Raw genomic sequence first — 20,743 nt, 5'->3', positions numbered from 1 at the left:
TCACCAGGCAAATTATTGATTGGCAACCGCAGAGATGCATTCCGCCGAGAGACACGGAGATACAAAGATGCAGAATCGGTCGGGCACTCACTAATGATGATGACGCTGGCTACTGGCTACTGGCCACCGCTGCTCACTCTCTTTTGGCCGCCATTGACATTGAAATCTGGCAATTTGCAATCATTGCAATTAGTTTTTATTTCGTGGCTGAGCGAAACGCCTCGCGTATCGTCGCGGGCATTTTCGTACAAATTACAGCTAAGGATTCCGAGTGCGAGGAACTTCCGGGGAAATCATCGGGTAATGACAAACGCTGGCTACTTGCATAAGTGAATTGCGAATTTCCAACAGCTCATTTCTCAGACCTCAAGAGTATGAATCGCCATTGCAACAAGCTAATTGCCAGGCGATTATTTATAGCCATGCATTTTTAAAGTTCAAATTTGCCATTTGTCGGAAGTAATTTGCCCATTTAGCGCGTCTATAAATAGCGCCCCGCTACTCAGGCGTCGACAACTGACGGCTTTGGGGACCCCAACGAGGGGCATGGTGTTACGGCACTTCGTATTCGATTGAGGAGAACCCCAGTCCCCCTTTATGGTATTACGGCTGTCGCTCGCCCCGCAAGTGGGTCACATCGTCACCGAAGAGAAGCCTTGCTCCAGTTTGCCCGCTGAATGTTCTCGCTTCCGCTAATCTCGGGACAAACTGCCGCAAAGCGAATATGCATATGTATGCAGGGGATATCGGGCTTGAATGCGGCATAAGTAGCTGGCTATCTGCTTGCGGTTAAGACCCAAGGCGGGCTGCAGTCACAGAAAAACAGCAGATCGGTCAAGCTTAAATTATATACCACAGCTTTTGCACTATTTCTTTGTACATTTATAAGCATTTTACCAGAATGTATTATCTTAACTTTAAACAGTCTTAAGTGTGTACATATATAGCGCCTAACAACATAAACTAGAATTTTTTTCTTGTGCATATTTTTTGCAGTGTAAAAGCGAGAGTAAATCTTCGTCTAAATTATTTCCATGCGGTGAGCGGTCTTTTCAGTTTTCCAGCCGAGCTCATGCAAAAGCCAACAGCATTGATAATGAACAGGTTTATGTTGATTGCTTGTCTTCCTCTTTTTCACCTTTTGCCGGCTTTTGAGAGTGTTTGGAGTGTTTGTGCGTAGGCACGGTCCCCGGCCAAGTTCCATTCCCAATCCCTGTCACATTAATCACGGCAACATTTGCCATGCAATTAAGCAAATGAAGCCTGCATTTAAGTGCTGACAATGATGATGATGATGGGGACTTGGACTTGGACTCGAACTGGGAATGGAAATGGGTCGGGGACTGGGACTGTGACTGGGAAACGCGGCGAAATCATTAGGCTAATGTGGTTAGTTGAACATCGATAAGTGGTTGTGCCCCATGGGCAAAGAGCCGGCGATGTGACTCCGCTTAATGCGCATTTAATACCCCTTTGAGTCATTAGAAATTCAATCGAGTCGCTCAAAATAATTGACCCCCCTCGGTTGCGATTCGCGACAGTCGTTTCTGGCTATTCATCAAACCCGAATCACAATCGAAATGCAATTTGCTGATGTGTGTGATGGCAAATTGAAAAAAACACGCTCGCACGTGAAAAAGAATTGACGCAGGCCGCAGCTCAGTCATTCATCGTCGGCGTGGCCTTTTTCGTCGGTTTGTCTTATTGGCCAAACAAAATCCCGCCAACAGCCGTGAACAGCCGGTTAACGACGAAAAGGCAAAAATGTCAAAAGCATTCCGCCATAATTGAATTATAAAATAAATATTGCACCAAGCTGTTGCTTTCTTTGCGCAACAACAAAGGTGCATTTCGGATTTTGAGCACAAATTGCTGAAATACGAGTGTGTGGGGGCTGTGAGTGCGATGAAACATCGCGCATACGCCGCGTTGCACGGCCAAATAAAAGAGTAAAAATTGAATTAAAAGGCAACGTAAATCTGCTGAAAGCAAACACATAATTTACGCTCGAAGGTGGAATTCTCTAAGAAGAGTTTATTTAGTAATCTCTTGGATGTTTTTATATACTTACACAGCTGTCTTTGAATAATAAATGTATTTATTTTAAAGAATAATTTTTTCTTCATCTTTTCATAGCTGTGTGGCATATGCTCATATTAAAATAGAGTATTTTTGAACAGTTTTTCCTACATTTCAGGCTGGTTTTCCGATGTGTAATTTCTCGTGCTCACTTTTCCGGCGCCCCTGATCCCCGAATTTTCCTCTGTGACCGTTGGACCCCCAATCCCACCCAAAACTGCCTTTCTGTTTGGGTCGCCAATCACGTGTCGCAAACATGATTTATTTCGTCAATTTATGCCAAAAGTGTAAAACGATTTTCTACCGTGTGTCAAATGAAATATTATGACGTGCACTATCATTTACATGTGTTTTGCAGCCCCCAGTGAGCTTGTGTGTGCGAGGGTGGGCGTGGCACTGCGTTTAGGAATGCGACAGTTGACTGAGGCTGCCTCCCTCCCCCCACCCCACTCGACACCCGTCTCATTCAGTCTGTTTGCATGTGTTGGCATTCGCAATTTAGCAAAAAGGGAAATTACATTTAAATTGAATTGTAAACCGAATAAATTGAGGGGTTTTGAGGGTTGAAACGGGGAGTTTCTGCGCATTTGAATTTGCCAGAAATTCACGATTACGATTGAACGCAAATGGAATTCCTCTCCTTCTGCGGGCTGCTGTCTGTATAATTTACCATATATTTGGAAAGTTATCAGGCGTTACGCAAGCCTTGCTGCATTCGAAAAACTAAAATGGCTGACAGACTTCTACTCAATTAGCTCGAGTTTTCACAGTGGAAAGTTTCTGCAATGCAATAATAACTTTAATGCTTTACAATTAAATTATTATTTTAGAATAGGCTTATGACAATATAATTATTGATTCCAAAATAATACTTAACACAATGCTAGCCTTCAAAACTTAATCAACTTCTGTGACAAAACACATTTAGCATTAAATTTTCTCGTCGATTTAAGTTTGTGCATAGCAAATTGTATATTTGTTGTGACCACATTAGTGCAGTACACAATGTATTTCGAGAGAATAAAATTAAAATTTTAATTTATTTAGCAAGTGGCATATTCCACACAAAGCCGACGGAAAACCAAACACAAAATTAAACCCGTATTTGTATAGCAGCATCGGTAATTTGGGGGGAATTCGGGGAACGGCGAGGGAAATAAAACATTTCTATTTAATCTTGTTGCTATTGAGCTGCAAAGCGGCTGGAATGGGGTCTTTTTAGGGACCTGAAAATTGCAAATACCAAGCGGATTACACAACCGCAAAATGCCGGCTAATTAAATTAATAGGAAACAAATGCATAATGAGTGCAGGCGACCCCAGACCAATCAGTCCGTATCTGCAGAGTCAATTAATGTTGTCCGAACTGATGGTGATTTAGTGCAATTAAAGTGCAAATTCTCAAATATTTTCTGCTGAGACGCCGCTCCAACGCGATATGCAAATTAAGCAAATGCCAACTAAGCTATCTATGGCCAAGTACAGATACAGATACCCGTATCCACAAGACACCAGATACCGAATAGCAGATACCAGAGACCAGAGACTAGACATTGCAACAGCAATAGCCAAGCCATGGCAACAACTTTTATCGCATGTGCATTTTCTTGGCCCGCGACGCCAACGACGATAAATGCAAATCTTGACAGTTTTCTCTGAAACATTTTTATTTATTTTCGGTTGCAGTTTTTCTGCCTGTGCTTTTCTCTTCGTCTATTTTCTTGGCTTTAGTTTTCATTGTCTGCCCGTCTGAGTTTGCTTTGGTTTCGGCCATTTGGCCATTCGGAAAGCACGTTTCGTGCTCGCACATCCGCCGCCGTTTGGGTGGCTATTTCTTGGTAGCTGTGTATGCAGTTGCAGTCGCCGCACTGAAAGATACAAATGTATCTCACAGAGCGGAGGGGGACCCTGGCAAGATTGTCGCAATTTCCACGGCGACAACACTCGCATCGACTTTGCCCTGACACTTGAAAGAACAGCTTCGCCCGGGGGAGTTTAGTTCTCCAGATAAGGTTTGTTCCAAAACCTCAGGACGTCTACAGAAAGATGTGGAAAATAATACATTTCGTTATTATTAAGTCAGTTTGGAAACAAGAAAGTCCAAATTGAAACTGAAATTGACAACAAGGCCCCCAAAGGAATATTATTGATTTACCTAAATTCAAATATTTTCCATTTATTCATTACCCTTCCAAAAAACATTTAAGTTAATGTGGCAATTAAATTAAATTATGATTTAGAAAATAATTTAGCTAATTTCGATTTTATTGTTTGACAAATGGCATTATACAGCTGTTTTACGCAATTTTTCGGATTTATCTAGTGCACTATGAAACGCACTGCACTGTTGCAGCATTATCCAACTTTAGTACAATGATCTGAATTCTTTTCGAGTCAGAGATCGTTCTTAATCCGCTGACTGCATTTCCTGGGAATAAGTGAGCCCATTCAAAAGTTCCCTACTGCGTTCGAATGAACGGATAAACGTAGCCCTCATCTGCATTTTAAATGGAGGCACAAATAATACTCGGAATTAATTATGGCGGAATGTTTATTAATCCATTAGATCCATTTCACGCCGGATTACAGTTTCCGTTTTCGATCCGTGTATCGTGCATGAAGGGCAGGGCAATTGGGATTTTTTCCGTCCGAGGTTGTGCAATATTCAATCGCAATCTCAATATCGATTGCTACTTACCTTCTCATACATAATTCATTGGGGCCTGGTCGGGTCGTTTAATATGAAAACCAATTAATTAAACTCTCAACGGCAAGCGTCACGACTAAAAGCTTAGAAATTACTTAATAAATTACTTTCATTAAAGCCACAAAGGAAAAGTCAGCAGGCGAGGCACCCATTTCCCCGTGCCGCCCCACCCTCCCTTGAAACTTCCCTTGGACGACACCGTCAGGCGTTGATTTATATTAATCGACCCGCTTGCACAGCTCCAGGCATTATTTATTTGAGGCAGCAGAAAAACAAAGCAGCGGCAAAAAATATGCCAAGTAATAAATTGAATGAATCTACACATCACATGGGGGTTCGCAAAGTGCACAGCAAGAAAATAGGGTTTGTTTGCACAAACTGAATATTTAATTTTGCAAAAATATCATTTATATCTTATTATATTTCTTCTGATGCCAAATTATTTATTTTTATATTATTGATCAAAGCAATTGATAGATAAGGTGTATTTTTTAGCAGTGCACATTTACGATTTAGTATGGTATTTGGGCACTTGGAAAGGAAAACGCAAAATATGCGCTAATTTTTTATTTAAATTGCGTATGCCAAACCAACGAATCGGAACTGAGGGCAAATAAACGAAATGAAAAAAGGAAAGAGCAGACACAATGTGCCACATGATTTATTGGCCCAAGAAAAGGCCAAAGAAAATATTGGTATTTCTGCGGCTTAAGTGGGTAGAAGCTTCTCTAGTGGGTCACCGGAAAACACTCAAAATCAGCTGTCCCAAAACAGCTCGGGGTTAATTCGGGAGGTGAGCTGGCTGGAGTTGAGTTGGCTCAAAAAAGCGGGCCAAGAAAGTGCTGACTACAAAATGCAGTTGCCAGCAGGGCCCAGAAGAAATTGCCTCATGATTACGTCGACCGTCCGTCCATCCGTCTGCTGGTCCGCTTGTCGGTCTGGGTCCGTCACGTCCATGTCGTCTAGCTGTCTCTTCAGGTCTCTGAGGAAACACAAAAGTTTCCAAATTTCTGCGCTATAAGCACGTGCCCGACTCTTTGCCAAAATTTCCCATCGCCCCCGGCATTTTCCCCGCACTGTCCGTGTCCATGTCCGTCCCCCTTTCGAAATTCACTTCATGTTAATTTTCTTTTCTTTGATTTTGCGTTTGCATTTCGGCTTGCCACTCGGGGTTTAATGTAATTCTTTAGCATTTGCCTTCGAAATGAGGTTAAGCTGGCACAATGCTGAATGGCAAATGGTGAATGCTAAATGGCAGGCGCTGTACAACCGAAATGGGTCACCTCAAGCCGATACTTCAGGGTAGCGGAAAATGGTGCATGGAAAAGTATGTGCGCTCGGGAAGACATCAAAGTGGATCTGTGGAAGGCGAGTATTGGGTTGGACGGGCGAGTTTAATTATTTTTTCTTTTTTTACGCCAAATCAAACCTTATAAAAATAAGGGTGCCTTAATATTCGTTAAAAATGCAATAAAAACTGTTCTTGTCATCTATAAGAACACTCTGTAATTACTGGGCTTCCAAATATGGAGTTTCATTCAAATTTTAGTTAGCATCAACGAAATTTATTTGTTTAACTTTTCGGTCTCAGATAGAGATAATTAATTTTTAATATTGGAAAGCGGATCTAGCGGTCGGACTCTAATTAATTCAACTCGAACATGCAATGTTTATTATATGATACGTTGTTTACGTAATTTTGTAAAACTTAAAAAATATATATATATAAAATATCAGATAAGTATAAAATAATGGCATCATTGTTGTAGGCAATCAGCTTTTAATGATTATATTTAGTTATCATTATCATTAGACCCCACAGTTTTCCCTCGATTAAGCTCGACTCATTAGGAGTGCATCCCGAAGACTCTTAAGCTGCCTGATTGATAAGCAGTTAATAATAGTGAGCGACCCTCGACTAAATACGAAAACGCGGACCAGGAGCGGAAACGGGAAAAAGGGTTCGGGAAGCGGGTAAGGGCGCCGACTGCCCGTACTTATAATTCAAGAGACCCAGCAGACAAAGTCCGGACTCTGCGCGCCATCAATGTAATTACGAACACGGCACGCAGTCGGTCAGCCACTCCCCTTCGCCCAGTTCCCCGGTAATGACTACACCTCAAATTGCACAGGGGATACAAAATATAAATTTAAACCCGGCGAGCGCCTAAGGTTTCCAGCGAGAGATCAAAACGAAACAAGGAAACGATGACGTACCGAAAAAAGACACGAAGCTGGAAAAAACAATAACCCCAAATGGGAAAAAAGAAAATCAGACAAACAACCGAATTAACAGAACGCAGCAAAAAAATCAGGGAGGGAGGAACATAATGCGAGTTTAAGTGCATGAAATTACAAACTGCCTGGAGTTGGCCTCATGGTTGGATGGTTGGTTCATTGGAATCAGTGGCGTAGGTGGAGGGACTCAAATGAAAAGAAATCATTGCTGTTTTTGTAATTCATAAAATAGGAAAAGGGACTTTAAATTATTTTATAAATACACCTTATACCTGCAAGTTCCAAAAGTTTTCGAAGTTTATAACCTGCTTTTATACTACCAAATTTCGGAACCCCCTCTAACATACACCACTGCTTGGAACCTTGCCTGCTGTGCGGGATCTGGATGTTTCAGGCTTCGGGGTTCGGTGTTCAAAACTGGCTGCACCCTTTCCTTCCTCTTTGTCCAACTAATTTCGAGCGCCGCGTTAGTTTGGTGACGATCTGAAATGAGGCATAGAACGCTGCACTTAATGGGACATTGTAAATAATTGCGGAAGTGTGTAGAGGCCTCGCTCGCCTGACATTTGAATCGCAGATGTGTTCGAACTTTTTGATACTCGTAGTGAATTGGGCTCGCCGCTGGCCGTTCGCTTATCTTGTAATTGTTGATTTAGTGTGTGCTCAATTTTTATTTTTGTGCGGTTCAGGTTCGAAGGCAGCTCGGTGGTGCAGTGGAAAGGTGCAGGGGCTGCGAAGGGGGTGCCGAGGGGCTTTGGTAGGGCGGAGGGGCGGTTTGTTTGCCCGCCCGGTTCATTGTTCGCTCATTGACATCGCCCGTGGTTGTTGTCGTTCCCGGCGCGTGACAAATGACTTTGCCGTTGCATTCCACATTTTCGTATGTACATACACTGCGAAAAACTACAAATGCACAAGTGCAGGTACCCTCAACATATAAACCAAATACAAAAGCCCATTAGCTTGAATTTTACTTAGTAAGCCTAGGCAAATATTTTTAAAATGTTTGTACAATGTAGTTTTAGGAAATTATTTTTGTGTTGGCTTCTTGGGCAAATCGCTTGGCGTCAATATTTAATTCTGTAAATTTTATAAACATGGTTTAGTAACAATCACAATTGTGTGTTAAACACATGTAAAAGTTATTTAGTTTAAAAAACTTAAAAAAAGGTAATACAAACTAGAAATAAAGATTTAAAAGTATGTTTATTGTTATTAACCATTCTGTGGAATGTGTATCTAGGATTTGCTTAAGCGAAAATTCAGCTTGAAGTAGTATCTTTTTCTCTTGGTGTACGGACTTAGTTGTGTACCGCATATGGCTCTTTCAATGGATGTCCGTGTCCCTGTCCCTGTCCGCGTCCTACGTTGCCATCAATCGAAATCCAAACAGCCCGCCGAGCGGGCGGCGAATCAACAAATTGAACTGCTGCTGTTTATATAAAATATCTACATACTCGCATCTATCTATTGTTGCTGTTGGGACGTGGATGTATGGCCTCAGTCGGAGTCGATCCCACGAGCACTACGACCATAATTGACAGTTGTGTCGGCATTTATTTATTTTTATTTTTTTCTAGACGAAACTCACGCAAACTCACACAAGCCAAGTGCACTGAACCGGGCGCTAAATTTGGGCACAGCTTTTTACTGCTTTACTGTTTTACTGGGTTCAATGTAACCCCGCGGGGCTTCCACCTAACGTGGGCGCTGCCACTCGATCCGAGGGTCCCGATAAACTCACTGCCGTGAATTGATGGTGGTTCGTCGGATCTGCGGGTTGATTTACATTTTTTGGCGATAGGTAAAAGTGAAGGATAAGTGTGTGCCCTGAACCTGAATAGTTCAGGGTACAGATAACGTTTTGGTAACCGTGTCAAAAAATCTCTAAGTGCGGTTGACAGAAGAACTCTAGGGGATGAAATCTCAAAGGAATTTCTCTTATTTTCTCATTTACATCCTTTATCAAGGATCAAGATGGGGATAGTTTTTTGGAAATGGAAAATAAACTGTCATTTGACTTGTTGCCTCCGAATTAAAGCAAGAGAGAACGCTATAATCGGGTGCCCCGACTATTAGATAGCCGTTACTCAGGTAAAGGAAGTGCGAAGGAGATAAAAACTTTGATCCGTCGTAACTTTTTAACAAATGGTCCGATTTAAAAAATTTATTGATAAACACCATAAAACTGCATTTTTACTTTTCCAAAATATTGAAATTTTTAGAATCGTATATAAGCGATTGTGGGCGTTAGAGGGGGCGTGGCACCCTTTAGAAACAAACTTGCGCTGCGTAGGAACTCCTAGAATCTGCATGCAAAATGTCAACCTTGTAGCTTTTATAGTTTCCGAGATCTCAGCGTTCATACAGACAGACAGACGGACAGACGGACAGACAGACGGACAGACGGACATGGCTAGATCGACTCGGCTAGTGATCCTGATCAAGAATATATATAGTTTATAGGGTCGGAAACGCTTCCTTCTACCTGTTACATACTTTTGCACGAATCTAGTATACCCTTTTACTCTACGAGTAACGGCAATAAAAATACTTATGTAAAATTATATTAGAGCCTCTGCATGTGCTGAAATAGAAACCAGCTACTCTTAATAATATGATAATATTTTTAGTTTAAATATATATTTTTCATATTTAAGTTTTTAATACAGTTTTAGTTTTATAAAAAATGTATTTTGGCTACGGAACGGATGATTAACAGGACACATAAATAAATTGACAAAACACTTTGCACAATATAATAATAATATTTGAAAAGAGCCTTCAAAAACATTTGGGGTATATTATATCAAATTTAAAGAAATAAGCAAATAAAATTATTTGATAAAACCACCTGAAGGCAATATATAAAGTATTAGGAATCGATGTTATAGTCGAGTTTCCGATGTCACTTTCTTGATTTCATTGAATAACAATTTTTAAACGTATTATTTTTCGCACTTTACTGTGACACATTCCGCCCACCCTGCTCCACTTTTCTCCCTGGTGGCCGCGAACACCAAACGTCAATTTAGCACAACTGTCAGGCCGAACTAGAAAGAGACAGAGAGGGAAGCAATGAGAGAGAGAGACAGGGTCATATAGGGGGAGGGAAACAGAAACAGAAACCGACTAAAGTGTCATACACGTTTGATGGCCAACTAATAACCGAGAGCCCCGTTGTCGTGTCAGCTGCAATTGACACTTGTGTGTCGGATGGGCAATACAAGTATTTATGAACCCGATGAACTCAAGCGTTTTCGCTGCCTCTAATTTCAATGGTTTCCCTGGCAATCTGTCGCCTTTTCTATGTGTTTCTCCTTTTGTATATCTCACAGTTACGGAATATGTAGCTAAACTTTATATACCGAATTGGAAATATATTTCTTATGTATTTCAAGATTAGAAATTGTCCAGCCTTCAATCTCTTAAATATAGCCAAATTGACAGCACTGAGGTCCTGTCTCACTTTTATGGGCTTCCTCGTTATTTCAGTTGACAATCAAATTCTACGAAATTGGATTCTCTTGTTCCTCGACACGCTCTGCCGGGTTTCAAAACTCACCCTCCTGCTGCCTCAAGAAAAACAATAAAAAATTGGAAATGAGAAAATCAAGCAAATTGCCTGCAATTGCAATTGTTTTCGCTCGTTGGCCAGCATGTGTGCCGCTGTCCGTTATTGTATTTTATGTTTTTCATTTTTTATTTGCCCGGGCCTCGCATTTTTAATGCGAAAATGATTTCATAAATTGTTCGCCGGCGTTGTTTATTTTGAAACTTTAGTTACCGTTGGGCCCTGAGGGATAGCTAAAAAACAGAAAGAAAGAGAACGCACCCATTTCCATTCTATTATTTCAGCTGTCAGACATTTCGACACTTGAAATTGAGCGTGTGTGATGTTTTTATTCTTCCAAAAGGGAAGGGGTCGTAGGTGGGTTAAAAAACAAGACTGACTCAAAGTATGAGAGCCCAAACACGGAGAGAAAATTTGATACTCAGATTATTATCGCTGAATAGAAAAAATATTACAATTTTTATTGTTATTCTTTGCATTAGAATGTACATGTAATAATATCAAAATTAATTGTATAAGACTTAGCTTCATTCACATAGTCTGTAAATAGTCTAAGCTAAAGCCAAGTTTTTCGCTGTGTAGCCAAAAGGAATAGGGGAACCAAGAAAATTCGCACGACAGGAAGCTGTAATTGGCCCAGGAGCGCTTGAGCAAACAGCGAACATCGCCAAAGTTACTGCCAATGGAGGGGGAGAGCTGCTTTATTGGAACGGCAGCTGTTGCCCGATAAGGTCGCACCCAGACTTCGCCATTCAGAACCTGGTCCCATATCCCTTATTCCATATCCGAAGACCCGACACAATGCCAACTGATTGCCGTCTTGCGTGTTGGTTTTCCCCTCCAATTTCCACCCGAGCCTTATTAATTATGACGGGACATGAATTGATAATGGCTGGAGTTCAGCCCCCGAAGAACCGCCGATGAGCAGCGATAGATAAGTACCGTCCGGGAGGAGGGCTTCCTACATGATTGCACTTGATTGGGTTCGGACTCGGGATTGGGAGCTAATGGCGCCCAACCCAAATGAAGGGTAATTACGGGAGTTTACGAATCGCTTGTAAAACGCGCGAAGGAGAGGAAGTTGCCTGGCGCAGAAGCTCGATTAAAATCATAAAGGGAACAGGATTGAATGACCGACGATCAGTGTCTTCGATTAATGTTACAAATAAAAGTATGCGAGTACTAAATTTTTGGGAATCCACTTTTCTTTCGAAAATGAGTTCCTAAGAAGCTACCTCTAAAAATGCCCAAGACGATAAAAAGTAGGATATTCAAAATAGTCCAAAATAATTTTGGAATAATATTATAAATAATAGTATGTGAATACTAAACACAAGAAAAGAGGACGCTATTTTCGGGAATTCACTTTCCTTTAGCATAGTAGTTCCTATGCAGCTATTCCTTAAGTAGACCAAAATAAATAAACAAATTCAAAAAGCATAAAAATTATTATAATAAAGTATTAAAAAGTTGTGACGATGCTTTAGGTCCAACATTTATAAAGATATTAAAAAGGTGTTTTAAAAATCCAAGTTAGCAAACTTTTCTAGCACTTCCGCCGTTAAAATACATATGGACCCCCTGCTGACGAAAATCGAATAACTAACCCCCCGCAATCGAATCGAATTGGGGAAAGTACCCAACGCACTCGATGAACCCAGTATTTATTTACAGTTATGTCATAGATTGCATGTGCTGCTCCAGCCACGCCCCCAGCCCCTGAGCACCCCAACACGCCCCCTTCAGATGCAGACATGTAAATATCATAAAGTTGTGTACAAATAAATCAAATCATGGTGTAGGGCGCTGAGAACAAACAGCCCGCATGAGGCGGTAACAAATACACATGTTTCAAAAAACCTATATAGCACCATCATAACTCTGGCAATCCCTCCCCGCCAGCTATCAGTCAGCTAGAGTTCAATAAACAAAAGCCGGGTGAACGAGGAAAAAAGAGGCGGGGGAGCCCACTAAAACACTACATAACTTGAAATCAAATAAAGCGCCCTTGTGTCCGTTTGCTCGACAGAGCGAATGCAGTCAAAACTCGCACCTTCAGATACAGCTATCGATACAGATACTCGCATACTGGGGACTCGGATACAGATACAGATACAATTAGCCTCGTTTCTTAGGCAATGCCCTTTGATGTAGGGTCCCGTGATATGAACAGCCAGAAAAAAAAACCCAAGTGTGAAGTTTTTTGTTGCAGGGGGCATCGGCTTCAAAATTGAAATTGAAATCAATCGAAAAAGTGAAAAGCAAAGCTGCGCGACAAGTCAATAACCATATTTAATAAAGGAATCGATTGATTGGACCGACAATGGGTATACAATTTAGAGGAGAGTCAAATTTATGAATATTAGGGAGAAAGAAAACTAAATCTAGCATGTGGTATTCGACTGAAAAATAACTCAAAGGACAAATAGCTGGTCGACCATCCCTACATACTTTTTACTTGTTGTGGTTCCGAAAATGCTTAGACATAAAACTAATTTATGAACCTAGTTTTAAAATCTCTAAATGTATGTGCTAACTAAGAAAACGCTCTAGAATTAAGGTATTTTTAGACTTATAATTTGGAGCGCTCATTACTTTTCATTGCTGTTGGTAATGTTGAATGTTATAGTATTAATAGCAAAAATACTCCATAATCATAATGCCCAACACATAATAACTCCTAAATTAAAGTCAAACTCCTAACCTCTTCACCATTTGCCACATCTTTTAAAGGGGTATTGCAGGGGGATATTCAGATGGTTGCCATTCCCTAGGTGATTTCGACCAGCAGCTGGCTCCGTTCTCTGCCTCTGTCCCAACTCCATTCCCTGTCTCTGTGGCACCGTGGCAATTCACTTGGCCAACATCAAAAGGCCGTTCGAGTGGCGGCTGCCACTTTTCAAGAGTGCGAAATTAAAACAAAATGTTGCAAGATGCTGCGGGCGGTGGATCTCCCAACTCCTCCGACTTCTGGGGCTGCTTTTGATTTCTCTCGGCTGATAAGCCGAGTTGGCCGGAGCTCTTCACATCATGCGTAAAACGGCGTCAAAATGCAAATGTTGCGCAGGAAACAGCCGGCAAGTTTTCCCCATTTCCCCTGATTTCCCTCCTGCTGGCCACAGCGTAAATAAACATTTTGCGCTTTAATTTATGTTGCAAGGTTTGTTGCTGTGTGCGGCATGGGGAGCATTTTATTGCACATTCGCTCGGGGCCACATTGCAAAATTTATCATCGACGGCAAACTAAATGGGCTAAATGGGGGCAGCATCATCGCCAACAAGTAAGTTTTCCGCCCATGAACTAAGTGAATTTATGAAACTGGGCTCATAATGTTGAAAAGGGCAGAACGGTTCTTGTATTTTAAGCTCCTTCAATTGTCAAGGGCTGCAAAGATTCACAAAACTATTAATGAAATGCGATCAAAGTTTATTAATCTCAAATTGAAATTTGAAGTAAATATTATTTTACGAATATTTAATGGAAGAAACATCGCAAATTAATAAAAAATTGTAATATGTTCAATCGCAAGTTGAAGGCTTTGTAATCCCAAAGTGGTTAATAACCAATCAGGTCTTTAGATATCCAAAAAAACATTTTTTGCTCCATTCAAAATATTCATACTTACATAAATTAGAGTTTAAATGTAATATCAAAATAGACACATCCAAATTAAACATAAATTAACCAACACCGAATAAAACTAGATTCAATTCAAGAATGTTGTGATTTCTAAGGAAGCATATTTCTATTAATTCATTTTGCAATTTAAATAGCAAAATCAAAGTCTTCCTAATCCCCATCTTACAATCTACTTAACCAATTTCTGTGTGAAACTAAATGCCAATCAAATTAATGATAAACCCTGATTGGGTTCAATGAGGACAATAGCCAGTGGTTTCCATCGGAAGCCAGTAGATTGGACATTTTCAAAGACATGTAGCCAACTACCTGCGCAATTAGTCGTCCCACCTGTCCCTTTACTGGCAGAGTGCAACTTCAGCAGGTTGCACTCATTTAAAATTTAAATGTGAAAATAATGCAAATTAATGTGGAGGCAGCGTTTTGTTACGGCCCCGCTGATAAACAACAACAGCCCAGCCTGTTTGGACAGTTGCTGCTGGAACAGACCCCACATCCACACCGGGCTGGATTCTCGGGTCCGTGGCTCCGAACAAGGACAACGTCGTGTACATGTTAATTACTTGTGAAAATATGCAACAGACGGCAACAACAAGGGCCAACTGCCATGAGGCGGACTTTTCACACCAACTCAAATCGCCAGGTCGCTTGTTTTCGGCACGGAACGTGGATCGTATCGTTCCTTCTTTATGTTTCTGCTGACGAGTGCCCTTCAAAGTGAACCTGCCCGTCCCAAAGGGCCAACTGTTCACCGGGACTCTCCGCTTCCGTTTCTATTTCGGTGGGCTTGGCGTGTGTGCGGGCATACTAATTACAGAAGCAAAGCCACACTAAAAAAAATGGCATTTTATTTAAGAATTAACATTTGTTACTATATCCTCACCTTAATTAGTAATCTATATAAATTATTGGAAATACATCGGGTAAACAAAACCCCTTTTTCCGATAATGCCTGATTCAAGAACTCTGATTTAATTATAAAAATTGAAAAAAAATTAAAACTAAACGAATATTTTTTCATTAAAAATTTGAGACATTTTTAAACTCTTCCCTTATAACTCTTCCTAAGATAATAATAATATGCGAAAATTTTTTGATATTTTTTTGTTACCTAATTGGAAAGAATTTTTTTGGGTGCAGCACCAGCAGCTACCACAGCAACCCCGACGTGCCGCATTCGATGTGGATCTTTAATCGCTTCCCTCGAAGCGACTTTTTGTGCCGCAAACTCATTAAGCGAAACTGAAAACCAGAAACAACTTCAAATCACACATCGTTCCTTTCTTCTTTCTCTTGCGCCCCTTTGGTATATTTTGTTATTTTTTATTACATTTCGGGACTGCCGGGCTTGTATCTTTCGCCCGGGCCTAATTGCTTTTTATGACAGTCGAGTGAATATGATAAATCTTTGGCCGTGGCCCGACATTATTTCGACATTTGTTTGGCTAGAAACATTCTTGGCAATTAAATTTATGTTTGTGTTTCGTTTGTAGTTTGCTCCCCGATAATAATACTTGACATGTGTTACTGGATGGTGAGTACCACCCCTCCTACATTCACATTCAACCCACCTTTTAGCCATCCAACCATCCATCAGTTAAGAGGAGAGTCCAAAAAGTGTCAGCTGGGCAAGTGTTTCCATGGCTGACATTTATTTGCAATTGGTTTAATTCTGGCACTGGAAGAGCAAATTCCATTTAAGTGGTTCACTGGACGCTGTTTCAATGACTTAATTACTGTTGAGGGAAGTAATGCGGGTCACCATTTTGGAGGAATCACTTAAAAGGGGTGCGAAAAATATATAGACATAAAACTTTACGGGAGACTATTTTAAGCTCTAAAATCGGGGAATTTCCATTTCCAAAAATCATTTAACTGAATACTTTTAAAATGTTTTTAGTAAGACCTCAAAATTTAACATTTTAATTTATTTAAATAGAGCTATTACATTTTTTTTACAATACCATCTTAGTTGAATGCTAATCTAAGTAAGATACTTTTTCCAATAAAACTGCAAAGGAATTGCCAATTTTGGCAAGCCGAAAACAAACATTGTGGGTCATATGAGGTAAGAGCACGGTCCTAGGCAAAAGTGAAATCCGCCAAGACAAATATGGCACTGAGCTGGCATAAGTCACGGGGGAATAAAGCTAACCCAAGCGAACTCAGCCATGTCAGCCGCATCGTATTGATCAAAAAACAATTTCTCTTTCAGCGTTTTTATAGCACTTTTGTGGAAGTGGAACTGGCACTGACGATCGGGAAGATTATCACACGAGAGCGTCGAAAATTTTTCGTAATTTCGTGAATTTTACAAACAAATACAAAATTATCCGGGGCATGATATCATATGGCACCCTCTGGCCCTGCGGATCGCTCATCGAACAGACCATGATTGAGAAGAAGACATTCCGAACGTACGACTGGATGAAGTGTCTCAGGTGACGTCCCACGGATCTTGGCCCGATTCGAATGCTAATTGGCCCCGATGTGGTCTGGCTAATTCCATTGCAGGTTCAGTTTTTTCGGCTTCTTTTTCATGGGGCCGACCATCTATGTGTGGATCAGATTGGCGGGCGTTATGTGGCCGCGCACTGATATTAAGTCATCGTTCTGCAAGGCGATCACAGAGCAGACCGCATACGATCCGATGGCCATCAGCTCGTTCCTCTTCTTCATGACCTTGATGGAGGGTAACTCGTACGCGGAGGCCAGACGGGAGGTAACGTAACTCTACTAAGTCACTCATTCGAGACTTAAACTGCACTGCATGTTTCCATTTCACAGAACATCATTTCTTCTAACAAAAAGGCATTTTAGGAGATCCTTCTTCCGCCTATTACCCATTCATTTGTCTTTAGCTTTCAAAATCAAGTAAAGTACATTTAAAAAACAACCAGAAACTTGAGGCTAAGGGTAAAGAAAACACCCTGATAAGCAGATGGTAAAAATGCTGCGTGTAATAGTATCTTAATCTAAAAAAAAATTTTATATTTCCTTAAAAACAAACATAATTAAATGCGACACTAGAGAATTGCCAATACTCGTCTTGCCTACATCTCTAAAATAACAAGAAAGGAAGCTAGCTTCGGCCAGCCGAAGCTTATATACCCTTGCAGATAATTCCTATTAATTTACAAATCGCAAAAATGTTAATTTTCCTATTATTTCTCATTAATTTTGCATTCGTTTCAATGCAATACTTGAAAAGAGTTATATCCTAGAGTAGAAGAGAATACAATAAAAACCAACGAAGCAATAATTTATTTCCTATTATATTCCCATTAATTTTCCGATCGTTCCTATAGCAGCTATATGATATAGTCGTCCGATTTTGAAAAAATTTTATTCAAAATTCAGAATTAGGTAAAAAATGACATTTCCAAAAGTAGGATGTTATAGGTTCAAAAACACCCAAGATATAATTTTTTTACATTTTTTTTCCCGATTGTTCCTATGAGAGCTATATGATATAGTTGTCCGATCCGGCTCGTTCCGACTTATATACTACCTGCAATAGAAAGAAGACTTTTGGGAAAGTTTTATCCCGATAGCTTGAAAACTGAGAGACTAGTTTGCGTAGAAACGGACGGACAGACGGACAGACGGGCGGACAGACGGACGGACAGACGGACGGACAGACGGACGGACAGACGGACAGGCGGACAGGCGAACAGGCGAACAGGCGGACAGACGGACAGACGGACATGGCTGGATCGACTCGTCTAGTGATGCTGATCAAGAATATATATACTTTATGGGGTCGGAAACGTCTCCTTCACTGCGTTGCAAACTTCTGACTGAAATCATAATACCCTCTGCAAGGGTATAATAATATTGCGTTTTTTAAGTGTCTTAAAGCAAGAAATCAGGCTCCAAAAACTAGACATGTTAACATCTTCTGTCTCCCAGATGTGCCGATAGCCCAGTTGCGAATAACTTCCAATGGTATTTATTTTGAAATCAGGTCTCCAATTTCCATCGACTTCTTGCACCCAATTCGGTGTGTTGGTTTTGATTTCTGAAATCCATTTTCTCACGACACATTCAGCCAGTCGCCGTAGCAGTATCTCCGTCTTGGTATCTGTATCTGTGTCTATGAATCTGCATCTGCAACTGAGGCTGTAATGTAAGCATGCATAAATATCACCTGTCTGTCGCTTACCTCTATCCATTCCCAATTGCTGCGTCTGGTCCTCCGATTCGGGCTGTCAACATTGATTTGTTGGCTCTGCGGCCATACTTTGAGATACTTTCAGGCACTTTGCTCCAGGGCCGAGTTCGGCTCGATGGCTGACTTCCATATCATTAGAAACCATTTATCTTGATAAATGTAAATGTTTTACCATATATTTGTGTCAAACGTGCGTCGTCTCATTTGCTTTGCATGCGTTCTCCAAAGATTTACGGCCGACTGTTCTGAGCAATGTGATCGTCTCGGGTTTTGGCCGTAAAAGAGTTATGTGCGTGGCTGATGATGACGTTACTCTTTTGATCCTCACCTAAATACATTTTATAGGGGGTTCGAGTTAGAGCAGAAAACTGTGTTCGAACAACTTAATGGGGGATGCAGGTCTGATAAACATTCGACTAGATATTTGGAATGCAAATAAATGTAGTCTTTTATATAACCGGACATTTTTTTTACCAGTGCTCTTGCCACTTTCCATAATTTTCGTTTTAGGCACATATAAACTAAAGGTTAATTCATTAAAGTAGTTTTATATATTTTTTCGTTATTTTAATTTTACTAATTCTTGTTATTATGTATTTTTGAGGAGAATAAATTGAATATATTTAAATTGTAAGGATTTAAATGATTTTTCATCTAGTTTTATTGAACTTGCTTTTATTAAAGCCGTACATTTTCTTTAAATATAATAAAATTCTCATTTATTAAAATTCTTTTTATTTATTAAGATGACACATCAAATGCAACTGACAAGAAATCGATTTTGAATTTATATGAAACGGACAGGATTGCCTTTATGGTTTAAGTTAATCAATAGACTGGCTTTTTCTCAAATTAGATTAACTTCTATTAGCCAGCTTTTTGACAATTTTCCATTAGGATTTTCATGCCAGCGGTAATTGTGCGCACAAAGGTAGCCAATCAATAAGTAATTGCCAGACCTCGACCACTGCCCCGGTGCAGACTTTTTAAATTGGTTATCGTTCACACATTCGAACGCAGCTCGGGCCAAGCTGATAATTTTTCGAGCCGGGCGTTGCCTTTTAATTAACAACATTAACAAAAAGACCACGCCCTAGTCTAGCGTACCACAAAAGAGAGAGAGCAAATCGGGCAATAAATAAAATTTTAAACGTCTCCCACCGCCGCTGCCAGCCGGCACTTAATTACAATTTTCCGCGCTGCCATTTTCCATTTTCCACCTCCACCCGCTGCCGGGGGCATTATGTCACTGCACTCACTCCCCGGTGTCTCCTCTCGTCCCCAGGTCAGCGATAAATTCCTGGACGCCTACAAGGTGGGCGTTATTTATTGGCCCTGCGTGCAGACGGTGAACTTCGCCTTCGTGCCGGCGCGGAACCAGGTCATATTCACCTCCTTCTTCAGCATGTGCTGGACCACCTTCCTGGCCTACGTCAAGTTCCTCCAGCTGCATCCCCCCGTAGATGTGGATCACCACGCCATGGACATCCACTTCCTGGAGATGTGAGTCCGCGCCCGCAACTAGTTACCCCCAAATGTGATGCCACCAGTACCAATAGCAGTCCTCCCGCCCCGGAATGAGTTAATGACATGTCATTTCTTTTGTATATATTTTTGTGGGCCGCTGGCATTGTATGTATGTACGCCCATTTATTTCTTCCCGATAAATAAGTTGTGATAAGACCGTAGTTGGTGTTTTTCTCAGAATTCAATTGAAATTGGGCGTTATCGTCAGTTTCGTTTAGGAATCTCATGGGACCAGAAATATAAATGGGTGGATAGCGCTTGAGAACCCGAACCTTTTAAGCATGCGAACTTTTGTTTTCACTTCTTATACTATTTGCTAAATTTTAAATTAAATATTCCCAACAGTAAATATCGCACGAAAGTCTTTGGCCAGTTGGCTTTGCATATATTTGACTTCAATTGACCTGCATCAGCATTTATCAAAATTAATATTTATTATTTGTGCGCTTCTTTTGGCCGGGGGAATTGGGGTCCATTAAAATGCATACGTAACATCTATGCATATTATATAGATGGCGGTGTATCTATATTTGTGTATCTGTGGGTTCGTTGAAGTGGAACCGCTAAGTGGTTGTGCTGAATGCGAGAACGGAATGCATAAATAATGCCGATTTAGATTATTCTGAAACAGAAACATCATCGCCGAAGTGTGGTCCGCATTCGGATTTGGACAAAATGCCAGGGTACAGAACGCAGACGATGACGAGGCCATAATCAGGGGAATTAATATGGAAATGTATGCAGAGCCAAAAACGAAACCGCAGAAGTAAGCGCAGAGCACCAAACTGAACCCGCGAAATCCAAACG

At 40.7% G+C, this 20,743-nt stretch overlaps 1 protein-coding gene across 1 annotated transcript; it reads left to right on the top strand.

The window, feature by feature from the left end:
* Window positions 1-193: 193 nt before the first annotated feature.
* plh (pasang lhamu) lies at window positions 194-20,097 on the top strand. The gene is made up of 4 exons (XM_017154407.2): window positions 194-300; window positions 16,451-16,676; window positions 16,750-16,957; window positions 19,695-20,097. The coding sequence occupies exons 2-4, from the start codon at window positions 16,576-16,578 to the stop codon at window positions 19,914-19,916; spliced, it is 531 nt and encodes a 176-aa protein (XP_017009896.2). The 5' UTR covers window positions 194-300; window positions 16,451-16,575; the 3' UTR covers window positions 19,917-20,097.
* The last annotated feature ends 646 nt before the right edge of the window (window positions 20,098-20,743 follow it).

This window comes from Drosophila takahashii, chromosome 3R, assembly GCF_030179915.1.
Source record: "Drosophila takahashii strain IR98-3 E-12201 chromosome 3R, DtakHiC1v2, whole genome shotgun sequence".
Taxonomy (NCBI): Eukaryota; Metazoa; Arthropoda; class Insecta; order Diptera; family Drosophilidae; genus Drosophila; species Drosophila takahashii.
This window is presented reverse-complemented; position numbering and strand designations above follow the sequence as displayed.

Bases quoted from the DNA above. Each gene is read 5' to 3' on its own strand.
- plh (XM_017154407.2), top strand. From the start codon at position 16,576: ATGATATCATATGGCACCCTCTGGCCCTGCGGATCGCTCATCGAACAG. The intron at 16,677-16,749 runs GTGACGTCCCAC...ATTCCATTGCAG, and splicing joins GACTGGATGAAGTGTCTCAG to GTTCAGTTTTTTCGGCTTCT. The intron at 16,958-19,694 runs GTAACGTAACTC...TCTCGTCCCCAG, and splicing joins ACGCGGAGGCCAGACGGGAG to GTCAGCGATAAATTCCTGGA.